Raw genomic sequence first — 14553 nt, 5'->3', positions numbered from 1 at the left:
ATGCAAACTCAGAATATGGCGCAAACCTGCAATAATTAAATATATTAAATAACACAAATGTATCTAATCCCATTTTATTAACCAATGTCTTTGCTGCTGACCTTTGATGATCCAGTTCAACCATACTAATAAGCAAAAATGACTTTAGATAAACTAACAACTGTGCTTTTTTTTTATTGCTGAAGAGTGTTTCTTCTCCTGCGTTCTACTGTACAGACGTGAATTTACTTTTGCTTCAGCCTGAGGTTTATTCATTACACTTTTTGGTGTGAAAGGGCTTTTATATTTGCTATAAATAGAACTTATATTAAAAACAATCAAGCCCTGCTTATATTTAAAAAGTAACGCGAAAGTAACGTAACGCATTACTTTACATAAAAGTCTAAGTAACGTAATTAGTTACTTTTTTAGGGAGTACCGCAATATTGTAATGCAGTACTTTTAAAAGTAACTTTCCCCAACACTGCTCCCTAGTAATAGATTTCAAGATCAAGGTAACCTTAGCCTAAAATTCAAATATTATATCCAGTTATCTTTCACAATATATCAAATATTTTCTGTGATATTAAATTATAAAATAAGACTAAATGCATCAATTATACAAAAGCAGCCATGCCGAGTTGTGAAATGTGGGGCAGGTGAATTGTTTTCATCAGAAAAATGTTCCTAATTGCAAATATCAAAGGTTTCTCTGTATGGGTCATTTTTGACCCATGTGTGTAAAATGTATGTAGAAAGTGTTTATATATATATATATATATATACAGGTGCATCTCAATAAATTAGAATGTCGTGGAAAAGTTCATTTATTTCAGTAATTCAACTCAAATTGTGAAACTTGTGTATTAAATAAATTCTATGCACACAGACTGAAGTAGTTTAAGTCTTTGGTTCTTTTAATTGGGATGATTTTGGCTCACATTTCACAAAAACCCACCAATTCACTATCTCAACCAATTAGAATACTTCATAAGACCAATAAAAAAAACATTTTTAGTGAATTGTTGGCCTTCTGGAAAGTATGTTCATTTACTGTACATGTACTCAATACTTGGTTGGGCCTCAGTTTACGGGTTTGTTTCTGATGCTGTCAATGTTGTTTTTGGAAGTTACATTAAAAAAAGCAGTTAGCTCAAAAAGCTGAGGGCACAGGACAGGCACTGTTCGGATGAGCATGATGCTTGTATAGTCAATGCATGGCGTGTGTGTTTCACTAGCTCCGTTTTGTTTGACCTAATTCTGGATATTTCAAGCCTAACACGTGTGATTAATCTGTATGTAAAGCCATGTCTACACCAAGAGAACCCATTATAATCAGTTGATGCGGTGACTGTCCACACGGGAAGTGGTGCGAGGCGACAAATCTTCTACAGTAACTGATGCCTCCTTCTATCCCGAATCTTTGAAACATGCATTGTATGTGTTGAAAGTGAAACCTAAAAAAACAGCGCACATAAGAAAGCGATTTCACGCTTTCGCAAGCTTCAGCAAACGCACGCGATCACAGATTGCATGCTTCCCAGCCGAAACAACCCCCCACGTGAAACTGAAATCCATGGCCATCTTGCCCATCTAAGTCATTCATCCCACACTATCAACAGGCGTGTCATGTAGGCTACACTTCTTGTACTTCGTTTTGGCACCACAAGGTGTCAGTGGCCTTAAAGCTTTCCCCTCGCCTACTCTTGTTCTTCTAGTCAACTGGCTTCTCTCGAAACGCTCTCGCAGTGCCTTGATGCCACACATGACAGTGACGTGGCATCAGCGCCGTCTCAAGTCGGACAAAATTACTAACCGGCATGCACTGCTTTAAGTCAGATTGCAATCGATCTGCGCAGTGCTGCATTAAGTCGAATCCATGGCCATCTTGCCCATCTAAGTCATTCATCCCACACTATCAACAGGCGTGTCATGTAGGCTACACTCCTTGTACTTCGTTTTGGCACCACAAGGTGTCAGTGGCCTTAAAGCTTTCCCCTCGCCTACTCTTGTTCTTCTAGTCAACTGGCTTCTCTCGAAACGCTCTCGCAGTGCCTTGATGCCACACATGACAGTGACGTGGCATCAGCGCCGTCTCAAGTCGGACAAAATTACTAACCGGCATGCACTGCTTTAAGTCAGATTGCAATCGATCTGCGCAGTGCTGCATTAAGTCGAACGCACCTAATGGTTTATGGTCTTGTCATGTGGTTCTCAGTTCTGTTTGTCCATTGGTTGGTTTGTGTCATGTGACCCTTCTTGTTTGGTACAAATAGCCCTCATGTTCCCATTGTTCTTTGTCGTGTATTGAATGTATTTATCCTGCTGTCGGTGAGTCTAGTCTGTTCATGTTAAGTCAAGTCAAGTCTAGTCTAGTCTGTTCAAGTGAAGTTAAGTCAAGTCTTTGTTTGTTTGGGTTATGTTTGGATTACTTTGTTTAAATAAATCTGCACTTGGATTCATCACTCACCTACAGTGCTCGCCTACAATGGACTATCATTAGAGAATACACTCTAAAAAATGCTGGGTTGTTTCAACCCAATGTTGGGTCAAATATGGACTAACCCAACTGTTGGGTTAAATTTTGGTTACATTTTTAAATTAACTTTTTAACCCAACAGTTGGGTTAGTCCATATTTGACCCACGGCCATGGAGGCCGTTCATGAACTCACTGTCTGTCCTGTCATGGCCATGGAGGCCGTTCATGAACTCACTGTCTGCCCTCTCATGGCCAAGGAGGATGCTCATTAACGCACTGTCTGTCCTATCATGCCCAAGGAGGCCGTTCAAGAATTCTTTGCCTGCTATGTCAGAGTCAAGTGGTCTGTCCATGTCTCTGCTCCGCCATGGCTTCCTGCTCTGCCGGCACCACTCGGCCGTCCTGCTCTGCCATGGTTCCAGGCTCCGATGGATCTGATCCATGGCCCAGGTCCTCCAGTATTCCACAGTCTGCCACTGCTTCACGGCCCCGGTCCCCCTCTGCTCCATTGTCTGTCATTGCCCCATGATCCTGGTCAACCACTGCTCCTAGCTCCAGGCCCACCATTGCTCCACACTCCAGGTCCTGTACCTTTTCACGGGCCTGGCCCTAAGTCCCTCCCCCAGTTCCGCCTCCACTCCACCACCACCCTCCTGGACTTTTTGGATTTTGTTTGGGTGTCTGGAGCTGCCCTTAGAGGGAGGGAAATGTAATGTGGTGTTTTGGTTTTGTTTCTTGTTCATTGTTTTCATGTCTTTTATTTTGTATTTAGGCCTCAGTCATGTGATTCCCCTGTCTGTAGCTGTGTCCCAAACTGAAGTGCGTGGACTCCGGTGTGCGCATTTGAAGTGCGATTGCGTCACAGCGTCACGACGTAAGCTGTCCCAATTCAGAATGCACCCACCGAAGACCGCATTCCAAGGCCAATTGCGTCACCGCGGCGCGACAAAGGCTGACATATTTCGAAAGCGACTTCAAATACACCCTCAAATGCAAGTGTACATCTGATGGGCACTTCACACCCTACCATATCCCAGAATCACTTGCGCACAGATGACAACGGTGTTTATAGTCAAAGAACAGGGCGGGGTTTGCCAACCTACCATAAAACATCAAAAGAAGAAGATCATGTGACCCTTCTTGTTTGGTACAAATAGCCCTCATGTTCCCATTGTTCCTTGTCGTGTATTGAATGCCTCCATCCTGCTGTTGGTGAGTCTAGTCTGTTCATGCCAAGTCATTCTTCATTTGGATAACTTAGTTTAAATAAATCCACACTTGGAGTCATCACAACGCTCGCCTACAGTGGACCATTATGAGTTTAGAAATTTGGGAAATGCACTGTAACTAAACCCTTTAGATTAAATTTACTGTAGGTTTGGTGGACTAAAGCCCAAAAACAATTCAGAGTAAAACCATTTGCTGTCAAAATTAACAATTACTTCAAAGGGAGCTCACAGCAGGTCTCTTTATTAACTTCCCTACCAAGAAATTGGAGCCTTTCCTTTCAGAAAGAGAAAAGGTACATTAGGACTACCCGCTTCCCCCCTCAAATTTGGTCAAACTACACAAAAACCCCCAGAAACAGGAATTGTTTTCCCTCCACTTTTATTGAAAACCAGCTAAGGTCTTCTGTCGCTCTTGAACAGTTACAGGACCAAGTAAGGCCTTGCCTTCCCACTGAACGCCTAGAGAAAGAAAATTCCTAAATTAAGTCAATACTTGTGCCAAAAGCAATTTTATAGCAGCTGCCTACCTCCAAAAGGAGAAGCAGCAATTCCAACATCAGGACCACACATTGAGTCACAGCAACCACAAGCCTGGTGGTTCCCATCAGCAGCAAACCACCTGCAACAACAAATATCAGACACGGCACATTCAACGTTTTCTTAAGCAGCATTAACATACCCATTGGCAAAGGAACAGGATTTGTGGAGAGCATCACTGGGTGCAGAAGCAAGAGTGGCCTTCAGAATGCACGTCATGTAGATCTGCAAGAGACACCACAGGTAAGGGGTCAAAACTGAAGCAGACAGGAAGAAATCCAATTCAGTACGTACAGAAGGACTGTATCCTTCCTGGAACATGAAGGCCTCCAGCTGGAACTGGATCTTGTCTTCCTGGGATCGAGGCATGAAGCGTGAGCTGGAAGCTGTAGCCTTGGCATCCACAAGGCATCTGAAAGTCATGACAAAGAACTCAATCAATTCTATAACCTTGACCTAATCAGGGTCAAAGTGGTTAAAGAGCTCAGGAACACCAACATCATAGCATTAAGGGCCATGACCCAATGATTCGGTGATGACAAAAAGCACCAACAATGAGGAACTCAAACCTCTAGCCACTTGATGTCAGCTGACTTGCCCTAGTTCTTGGAGACAAAATGGTCTTAAGGAGCAAACGCAAGAACGCCACTATAACATTGCGATCAAACCTTACCCATGATTCTCAATGAACGAATATCTTGGAAGAGCATGCACATCAGGTACTTGGGTGGCCACACAGTGGTCCACAAACACACGTAGCGGAACATGGTTGTACACCTTCACGGATGCCTCAATATTAATAACATCACCCAGGAAGTACAAGTGTGAAGGCCTCGGATAGGACCAATCAGCTGCAAGAAGAACAGTTTAAGTACAGCCTCATTGACAATGCTTAAGGTCTAAAGAAACGGCACAAACCCATCATGAGCTTCAGGGAGAACAGCAAGACTTCCTCGCCAATCTCCGTTGAAGCATAAGGGACCCAAGTTGGCCTCAAGGCATTACTGCTCACATTGCGAGACCTGCGGTTCAAAGAGGCACCAAATAAACGGTCTTCCAGTTGCAACACTAGAAACAGTGCTGAAAGTCACATAAGGTCACTTACCTTTGATAGTGGCATTGAACGCCAACAACAGCACCATCGGCACGAGTAATCGGCGTGCCAGCGAGCGCCTCAGGAGTGTAGGTAAGAGCAAAGGTGTAGACAAGCTCATCCTCAGTCATCTGTAAGAGATTTCAGTTGTTACAAAGTTCCTCCTAATCTACGCTTTTAAAAATAAAAAAAGGTTCAAAAAGATGTTTGTTTCAGCAGCCACGTTTGGGTCAAGGAACCTTTCAGTGATCAGCTCTTAAAATAAAAAAAAAAAAAAAAGTTCTCCATTATAAAGAATGGAAAAGTCCCATGGAAATGAGAGGTTCAAGGAATAATTGACACCAACAAAGAACCTTTGTTATTGGTGTACAAATAATCCAGTAAGATTTAAGTTCTTACCATCAACACACTGTTGCAGTCCTGCAGTTCATGCGCTAAGATGAGCACCCTAGAGTTTGAGTCCTCACCAACAACGGGACATCCTCCCAAAGACAATCCAGATGGCTGGATCAGTTGACCATTGCTAAATAAGTCTTGCTTTACCTCAACCAGAACCCGGTTCTCATCGCAATGAACAGCTACACTACCGGGAGTCACGGGTTGCCTCAACTGGAAGTCCACCACCATCTCGCTCTGCACCTCCGGAACAACGGGAAACCTCCAGTCCAAAGGCTTCACTGGACCCTGCAACATCTGCTTCTCCTGAAGACCAAGAGGCTCTTGTGCAAATCTTCTGGAGTCAAGACTCTGAAACGGAGAAGGCTTTTGGAAAGTGTTCCATAACCCTTGAGAAGAAAGAGCAGGACCTCCAGAAGCTGGATCTGATTGTGGCTTCATGCTGCTTGGACTCTGACCATATCTCAAACTTGCCCATGCATGCTTCAGGTCAAATGCCCCAATCACACCCAGCACTAACAAAGCTTGCAGGAGACCCATCCTAACAAACTCTGACACACAGCCCCAGTGCACATTAGTGTTAGCTTTGCTATTTAGTACAGCTTTGAATTAAGCTGGCTCCTCCCCTTTAAGCTTAATTGGTTAACTTTGATTCTCCTCTGGACCTGTAGATTTTATGTATTACCAACTGAGAACAGTCAAGATCACAAATCAATAGAAAGCTTGATATGGATCTGAGATTTTAATCTTCATTTGCTCACGATTTTACAATTAAGAAGCTCTGACAGTTTGTCGAAGTTAATGCCATCTAAAAAAGCATCTTAGTTCATAAAAAGTATTCATTAATGATCTATTATTAAGTGTTTTTAGTTTAACATAATCACTATTGTTTAATGGTAATGCCATGTACATAAATACAATTTGATGCAACAGTGAATTATACTCATATAAATGAGTAGAAAGGAAAATATCAATAAATTATCAAAATGGGAGGGACTAAGCAGCACAGATGTAATCTCCAATTGGTCAGGTATTAAATGTTATTGTCTCATTTTTAGTCTTCATTGTGTATTTTTAATTTAATGGTTGTGTAATAATTGCACTTTAGTGTACTTCTGATTCAATCCCTGTAATGTCTGAAGATTCCACAATGAGAGAGATTCATCAATATATTGCAAAAACATTTTAGATGTATTAAGAAACTATAAATATTTTAGAAATATTAAGTCTCAACATCTTTTATTGACTGATACTGTTTAAGAAATACTGTACTTTACTGTAATTCTCTTAACCCTTTGATGCACAAGCTATGAAACCCCCTTCTAAAGCACAACATGGGTCTAAAATGACCCGCATTCATTTCCTATGTTATTTCATACTTCGCTGGCCTTTTTTTAAATATATATCTTTTTAAATCAGTTTATTTCAGCATTTCATATTCCCTGATCTATACATTCCATGATCCATGAATATTCAAAATATCTTTTTACAATGACCACAAATTAAAATTTGTTGTTTTTTGTTACTACATCAAGTTTACACACATGGGTCAATAAAGACCCATCTATGCAAGCATGATAAAACTAAATAAAGACATTTTGTTGAAATATTTATTTGAGCAGTTATTTAAACCAACACATTTAACACTTGAAATGTTTATTTGCCCCTTTGTCACACATAACATACACATCACTGATAACCGATAACACTGAAATTGAACTGTCTGTAGAGCAACTGTAGTGAATTGTAATGAATGTGACCAAATAGATGAAAATAAAACTAACAAAATGAAATCACACAGGTACAGCGCTATCTCAAACTGCCATCTCAGTTCTTACATGCCTCACAAATGACAACTACAGGTTTGTGCTCCTTGCAAACAGGCCGCCCCTGGCTTAGGCAATGAGGGTGGCAACATCCAGCACATTGTAGCACAGCACCACGGGCCACCTCCATGTTCTCTGCTTACATGAGTATGTGCAAACCATTTTTACTCAATCTATTGGCCAGGGTCTGAGTTTGCTCTTAGAGGACTCATCAGACAAGTCTTCAATGTCATCAAATGAGTCTTCTTTATCTAGGAGAGCTGGATTCACACCCACAACTCCAGGCTGACCCTGTGGCACATAGTCTCTAGGTCATCAACATCAGATATTTCAGACTCTGAATCAGGACTAAGAATTGCCTGATCTTCCTCATGCAGCATCTCTACAAACATTTCAGCCGTTAATCTAGAATGTCTGGGATCAACCATACTAACACTCTGGATAAAGACTGCACAACAAGCAGTTGATCATGTATATACTGATTATATATTGTCGCTGTCAGACAGAAACCTTGTATGTCCAAAACCATTAATTTTCAGGAACACTGACAGACATAAAAGGTGACCAATAGCACTGATTTATGACAACAAATAAAAATGATGAAATGTTGAGATACGAGGTTTCTGCCTGACAGCAATGATATGTACTTGTATATACAGTAATAACGTATTATTTTGACTTTTATTTTGTTTACCTAGCTAACATTAGTTAGCTAGAATAGAATGTCAACAACAAGCTAGATAATAGTATTGGTCACTAGTAATAGATTTCGAGGTCAAGGTAACCTTGATTTTTGACCCATATGTGTAAAATTGATGTAGAAAGTGTTTTTTTTAATAAAGTAAAGAAAGGACAAATAAACAATGATTTGTGGAAATCAAAAACAAGATATTTAATGAATAACTGGAATAAAAAAATAAAATGCATTTCTTTCAAAGATTCAGCAAAGAATAATTTAGGCATGATTGAAATAACATAGGAAATGAATACGGGTCATTTTAGACCCATGTTGTACATTAGAAGGGCAGTGACAAACTATTTATTCAAAAAGAAAAAAAAAAAGGATTTGTGATGATCAAAAACAAGTTAATTGAGGAATTCGGAATGATGAAATAATTTTTTTGCAAAGATATATAACAAATAAACTGTCAGGTCACTTTGTACCCTTGTTGTGCATCAAAGGGGTCATATGATGCTGCTAAAAAGAACATTATTTTGTATATTTGGTGTAATGAAATGTGTTTATGCAGTTTAAGGTTAAAAAAAAAAAACACATTATTTTCCACAATGTACATTTTTTCTCCTCTATGCCCCGCCTTTCTGAAACACGTCGATTTTTACAAAGCTCATAGTTCTGAAAAGCGAGGTGTGCTCTGATTGGCCAGCTATCCAGTGCGTTGTGATTGGTTGAATACCTCAAGCGTGTGACGGAACTGTTACACCCCTTACCATACTGTGTTTCCATGTGTCCCGCCGCGATGAGACAAAACTAATAAAACCCATTACAAATGAGGCATTTGTTGCATCCAGTGGGGACATAATTACTGATTATAATGACTTGTGCTGTGTTTTTATGCTGTGCGTTGCGTATTGCGCCGTGTAAACATAAAACCATGTCTGCATTTGTAATTGGAGAAATGACAAACAACAAGCGCTACTCTACACTGCTCAAACTCACGTTTGAATCAGTGGCAAATTCTTTAAATATAAAACAAATGAATAAATAAAACACACACACACACACACACTGGCTGTGAGTCAGAAGTGCCAGACTGTCCTTGCAAAGTTGGAACTGCCCCACTTTATAGAAACATTGTTTGACCTTCCGAAAGAGGACAAAGTAGTTTCGCTTTTACAACGAAACACACAGCGGCTTGAGTGAGCGGCACCCAGCAGATTCGACAAAGGAGGCTTGCGGCAACCACATGTGACAACCCCGGGCTGGACTACGCTTCATCCAGCGACCAGCACGGATCAGCTCTAGACATGACGAAGCGGATATCGTCCTTTTTTGGAAGGCCAAACAAAAGTAGTTTAGCTTTCACAATGAAACACACCTCGCCACATGTTCTGCAAGTTTGGCACACTAAATATTGAACTGAATTTAAATGAGATGCATGCCATTTTCCTACTTTAAAATATAAGACCTATAAATAACCCATTTGAAGGTGGAAAATTCCAAAAGTGGAAAATGTTGTCCCAATGTTGATACTTGCAGGTCGAAAACTGGGAGTGTGCTTCTTTGATTTAAAAGTATGCCAGAAGACGGTCAACAAGGCATATTGGGAAACAATTTAAAACTATGATCAAATCTTAAAAAAAGGCCAGCTCGTACCAACTCTGACCCTTGGCTATCTGATGTTCTCCGTGAGCATCATTCTAAGCTCAGAGCTGCAGAAAGAGTCTGACGCAAATCACAAAATCCTACTGACCTTAATGTATATCGTACCCACTGCTAAAAGGACATACTATCACAACAAAATTAACAATTCGCCTAACTCTCGCATGCTCTCCCTCCTCCTCCTTCATCAACTAACAGCTGACGACTTTGCCACATTCTTCATTAATAAAATTACAAACCTCAGTGCACAATTTGCCACACCACAAACTCCCAAACACATTACCAGCAAACATACACTCGTTTTCATCCTTTTCTCCACTATGAGGCAGAAGTCTCTAAACTCATCCAACTACTTGTCCGCTTGATCCTATTCCATCTCATCTCCTTCAAGCCATTTCTCCTGCACTCACATCATTAACACATTCCTTCACACTGGTGTTTTTCCCTCAACATTTAAACAGGTTTGTATAACCCCACTTTTTAAGAAATCCACTTTTAACTCTTTTAGAGAACTACAGACTTGTTTTCCCTTCTATCTTTCATTGCAAAAAAACTTGAACGAGTTGTTCAACCAAGTCTCTGCCTTTCTCACACAGAACAACCTCCTGGACAGCAACCAATCTGGCTTCAGAAGTGGACATTCGACCACTAGGTTCTGTCATTCAGAAACATGACTTTTCATATCACTGCTATGCTGATGACACTCAGCTCTACCTTTCATTCCATCCTGATAATCCAACAATAGTTGCTCGCATCTCAGCATGTCTAACACATTTCTTGTTGGATGACGGATCTTCACCTTCAACTCAACCTGGCTAAGACAGAACTGCTTGTGGTTTCAACAAACCCATCACTTTATCTGCATTTCACCATCCAGTTAGGCTCATCAAACATAACTCCTTCAAAAACAGCTAGAAACCTTGGAGTTGTGAATGATAAGCTGACTTTTTCAGACCACATTGTTGAAACTGCCTGGTCCTGCAGATTTGCTTTATACAACATTAGGAAGATCAGGCCCATTCTTTCAGAACATGCAACACGACTCCTTGTTCAAGCTCTTATTCTATTCAGGCTGGACTATTGCAATGCTCTCTTGGCAGGTCTTCCAGCCACTTCTATCAAACCTCTACAATTAATCCAAAATGCCACTGAAAGATTAATCTTTAATGAACCGAAAAGAACGCACGTCACACCTCTGTTCATCAATTTGCACTGGCTACCAGTAGCTGCTCGCATAAAATTCAAGGCATTAATGTTTGCCTACAAAACCACCACTGGCTCTGCACCCCTTTACCTAAATTCATTACTTCAGAGTTGTACCCTCTAGAACAGGGGTGGGCAAACTTGGCCCTTCCAGGTCACTTTCCTTCAGAGTTTAGCTCCAACTCTAATCAAACACACCTGAACCAGCCAATCATTGTCTTCAAAACTACAGGCAGGTGATTTTTATTAGGGTTGGACCAAATCTCTGCAGGAAAGTGGCCTGGAAGGGCCAAGTTTGCCCATCACTGCTCTAAAAGCTTGCGTTCTGCAAGTGAACGACACCGTATGGTGCCATCTCAAAGAGGCACAAAATCACTTTCACAGACTTTCCATTAACGGTTCCCTCCTGGTGGAACGACCTGCCCAACTCAATCTGAGCCCTTGGCCATCTTCAAGCAATGACTGAAAACACATGTTCCGTCTTTGTTTGACCCTTTAACTCCAGCAATTTCTATTCTAATTATACTTCATATCTTATTTTAAAGGGTCATGAAACCCCAGACTACTTTGAGCTTTTAGCAGAGGTGTTTGTGTCGCACATCATAGAAGACCATGTTAGCGTCCGATAATTTTAACTGTTGGAGAAAACTGGTCAATTTTAAGCTTTTATGCACCATTTTCAGCTTTCGGGTTTAAAATCTACATTGTGTTGACGTCACAATTTGGGAGAAGACGCGTCGCATTTCACAACAGCATGTTGATTTGCCATGACATACGTTTCAGACTGAGAAACGTTAATGGATCGAAGGGTGTGTTTTTGATTTGTAATAAGAATCCGGCCCAAACGAGATTCGTTCACTTGGTGAGCAAAACCGTTTTTACAGCTCCGTGACAACCCGTGAAAAGGCTTAAACACCACAGAATAAGCCTTAAAAGTTCTCAGAGGTGCAACCGAGCAAATGGCTGTGCATTTATTTGAGTTTTTAAACTATGGGAGCAAAATGAAACCATCTGAACGCGAAGCTGTGCGCGCGTGTTGTTTGTCTCCCCTCTTCCCCCGACACACAGCATACCATGCCCACTTTTTAAAACTGGTGAGAACCAGTGCTGAAACCAGGAGTTTCATGACCTTTTAAATAAAAACTAGCCTTCTATTTCATCTACTCGTTTTTCCTCAGTGTCCATCGGTTTAAATAAAAAGCTACATTTTACTGCATTAGGCTAACCGAGACTTGTCATTTGCACTTACATAGTTGCTTTTTGTTAGTTTTGATTGCTTCTATCATCTGTAAGTCGCTTTGGATAAGCATCTGCTAAATGATAATTTGGGAAGGCAAGGAGAAATTAACGTGCTCATTTGAAGTTACCAACACAGAAAGAAATACATTGCATAAGATGCACGCAATATCTGCAGTGCTTCTAGGAAGTGGGTGTTCAAGCAGAACTCTTGGCACAGACTCCAATTAAATGGAATTCCCTTTACAGCATCATGGGCAATGTATTCCACCTTTAAAGTACTCTTCAAAAGGGAGCTCACAGCAGGTCTCTTTAAAAGGTTCATAATTTCCCTACAGAGGAAAGGGAGCCTTTCCTTCTTGAAAGAATAGATACAGTAGGACTACGTGCTTTCCCACTCCAATCAAATTTGGTTAAACTAGACAAGAAAACCCAGAAGCAAGAATAGGCTTTTCCACCCCCATTTATTGAAAAACAGCTAAAGACTTCGGTCGCTCTTGAACCATTACAGGACCGAGTGAGGCCTTGCCTTCCCACTGAATGACTAGAGAGGGGAGGAAAAGAGAAAAAAATAAATTTAAATCTCAAGTTAAATAGATCACTTGTGCCAAAAGCTATTTAATAGCAGCGGCCTACCTCCAAAAGGAGAAGCAGCAATTCCACCATCAGGACCACATGTTGAGTCACAGCAACCACAAGCCTGGTGGTTCCCATCAGCAGCAAACCACCTGCAACAACAAATATCAGAGACGGCACATTCAATGTTTTTTTAAGCAGCATTAACATACCCATTGGCAAAGGAACAGGATTTGCGGAGAGCATCACTGGGTGCAGAAGCAAGAGTGGCCTTCAGAATACACGTCATGTAGATCTGCAAGAGACCCCACAGGTAAGGTGTCACAAACTGAAGAAAGGAAGGGAAAAAAAAAAAAAAAAACAGCACATACAGAAGGACTATATCCTTCCTGGAACATGAAGGCCTCCAGCTGGAACTGGATCTTGTCTTCCTGGGATCGAGGCATGAAGCGCGAGCTGGAAGCTGTAGCCTTGGCATCCACAAGGCACCTGAGAAAGTGATGAAGGAACTCAATGTCAATATAACCTTATCATCAGGGTCAAAGTGGTTAAAGAGCAGCTCGGGAACACCAACATCATATGCCATGACCCAATGACAAAGCACTTATGAGGAACTCAAAACCCTCTAGCCACTTAATGTAAGCCGACTTACCCTAGTTCTCAGTGACAAAGTGGTTCCAGGAAGCAAACTCAACTATTGCCTTGTCCAAATACACACACGCGGTCTTGGCCACTTGAGCGTGCGCATGTGACAGGAAGTGCGCAAGACTGTCCCAGATCTTAAACTCCAAAGCACCCTTAACGCACACGTTGAATACCACTCCAGAGCGATTTAATATGCTAAATAATAAATGGATTACATAATTTGGTAGAAAAAGTTATTGGTGCAAAGATTAAATTTTTTACAATTGCAACTGATTTTTATCACTTAATTAAAAGCACCACAAATTAAAATTGTTATAGGGACTACTGTACAGGCATTCAGAAGTGGTTTAAAATACAAAGTACTTAATTAAAATAAAGCCATGTAAATACGTTAATTTTTACAACACTAAGTGTGACCCATCATGTAATAAAGTTAGACAATTGGTTTTAATGCTCAATTGAACACAGAAAATACATAGTCAACTGCAAAGACCGCAACTGTGGGTATTTGGACAAGGCATATAACATTGTGAAAACCTTACCCATGATTCTCAATGAATGAATATCTCGGAAGGGCATTCACATCAGGTACTTGGGTGGCCACGCAGTGGTCTACAAACACACGCAGCGGAACATGGTTGTACACCTTCACGGATGCCTCAATATTAATAACATCACCCAGGAAGTACAAGTGTGAAGGCCTCGGATAGGACCAATCATCTGCAAGAAGAACAGTTTAAGTACAGCCTCAGTCACAATGCTTAAGGTCTAAAGAAACTGCACATACCCATCATGAGCTTCAGGGAGAACAGCAAGACTTCCTCGCCAACCTCCATTGAAGCATAAGGGACCCAAGTTGGCCTCAAGGCATTACTGCTCACATTATGAGACCTGCGGTTCAAAGAGGCACCAAATACACGGTCTTCCAGTTGCAACACTAGAAACAGTGCTGAAAGTCACATAATTGACAATGCTTAAGGTCTAAAGAAACTGCACATACCCATCATGAGCT

The 14553-nt window shown here is 41.0% G+C and overlaps 2 protein-coding genes across 2 annotated transcripts; both read right to left on the bottom strand.

Moving 5' to 3' along the window:
• Positions 1 to 4053: 4053 nt before the first annotated feature.
• LOC107552903 (zona pellucida sperm-binding protein 3-like) lies at positions 4054 to 6298 on the bottom strand. Its single transcript, XM_016234936.1, has 8 exons — positions 5718 to 6298; positions 5331 to 5449; positions 5144 to 5247; positions 4899 to 5076; positions 4520 to 4637; positions 4368 to 4450; positions 4216 to 4307; positions 4054 to 4147 (listed from the first exon to the last, which is right to left on the bottom strand). The coding sequence occupies exons 1-8, from the start codon at positions 6252 to 6254 to the stop codon at positions 4068 to 4070; spliced, it is 1311 nt and encodes a 436-aa protein (XP_016090422.1). The 5' UTR covers positions 6255 to 6298; the 3' UTR covers positions 4054 to 4067.
• Positions 6299 to 12780: 6482 nt separating this feature from the next.
• On the bottom strand, positions 12781 to 14545 carry LOC107552875 (zona pellucida sperm-binding protein 3-like). Its single transcript, XM_016234914.1, has 7 exons — positions 14542 to 14545; positions 14329 to 14478; positions 14084 to 14261; positions 13268 to 13385; positions 13109 to 13191; positions 12957 to 13048; positions 12781 to 12864 (listed from the first exon to the last, which is right to left on the bottom strand). Exons 1-7 carry the CDS (start codon positions 14543 to 14545, stop codon positions 12785 to 12787), a joined length of 705 nt encoding a protein of 234 aa, XP_016090400.1. The 3' UTR covers positions 12781 to 12784.
• Between the last annotated feature and the right edge of the window lie 8 nt (positions 14546 to 14553).

Source organism: Sinocyclocheilus grahami, unplaced genomic scaffold, assembly GCF_001515645.1.
Source record: "Sinocyclocheilus grahami isolate Dianchi unplaced genomic scaffold, SAMN03320097.WGS_v1.1 scaffold460.1, whole genome shotgun sequence".
NCBI lineage: Eukaryota > Metazoa > Chordata > Actinopteri > Cypriniformes > Cyprinidae > Sinocyclocheilus > Sinocyclocheilus grahami.
The sequence above is the reverse complement of the archived record's forward strand: the minus strand, read 5'-3'. Positions and strand labels throughout refer to the sequence as shown.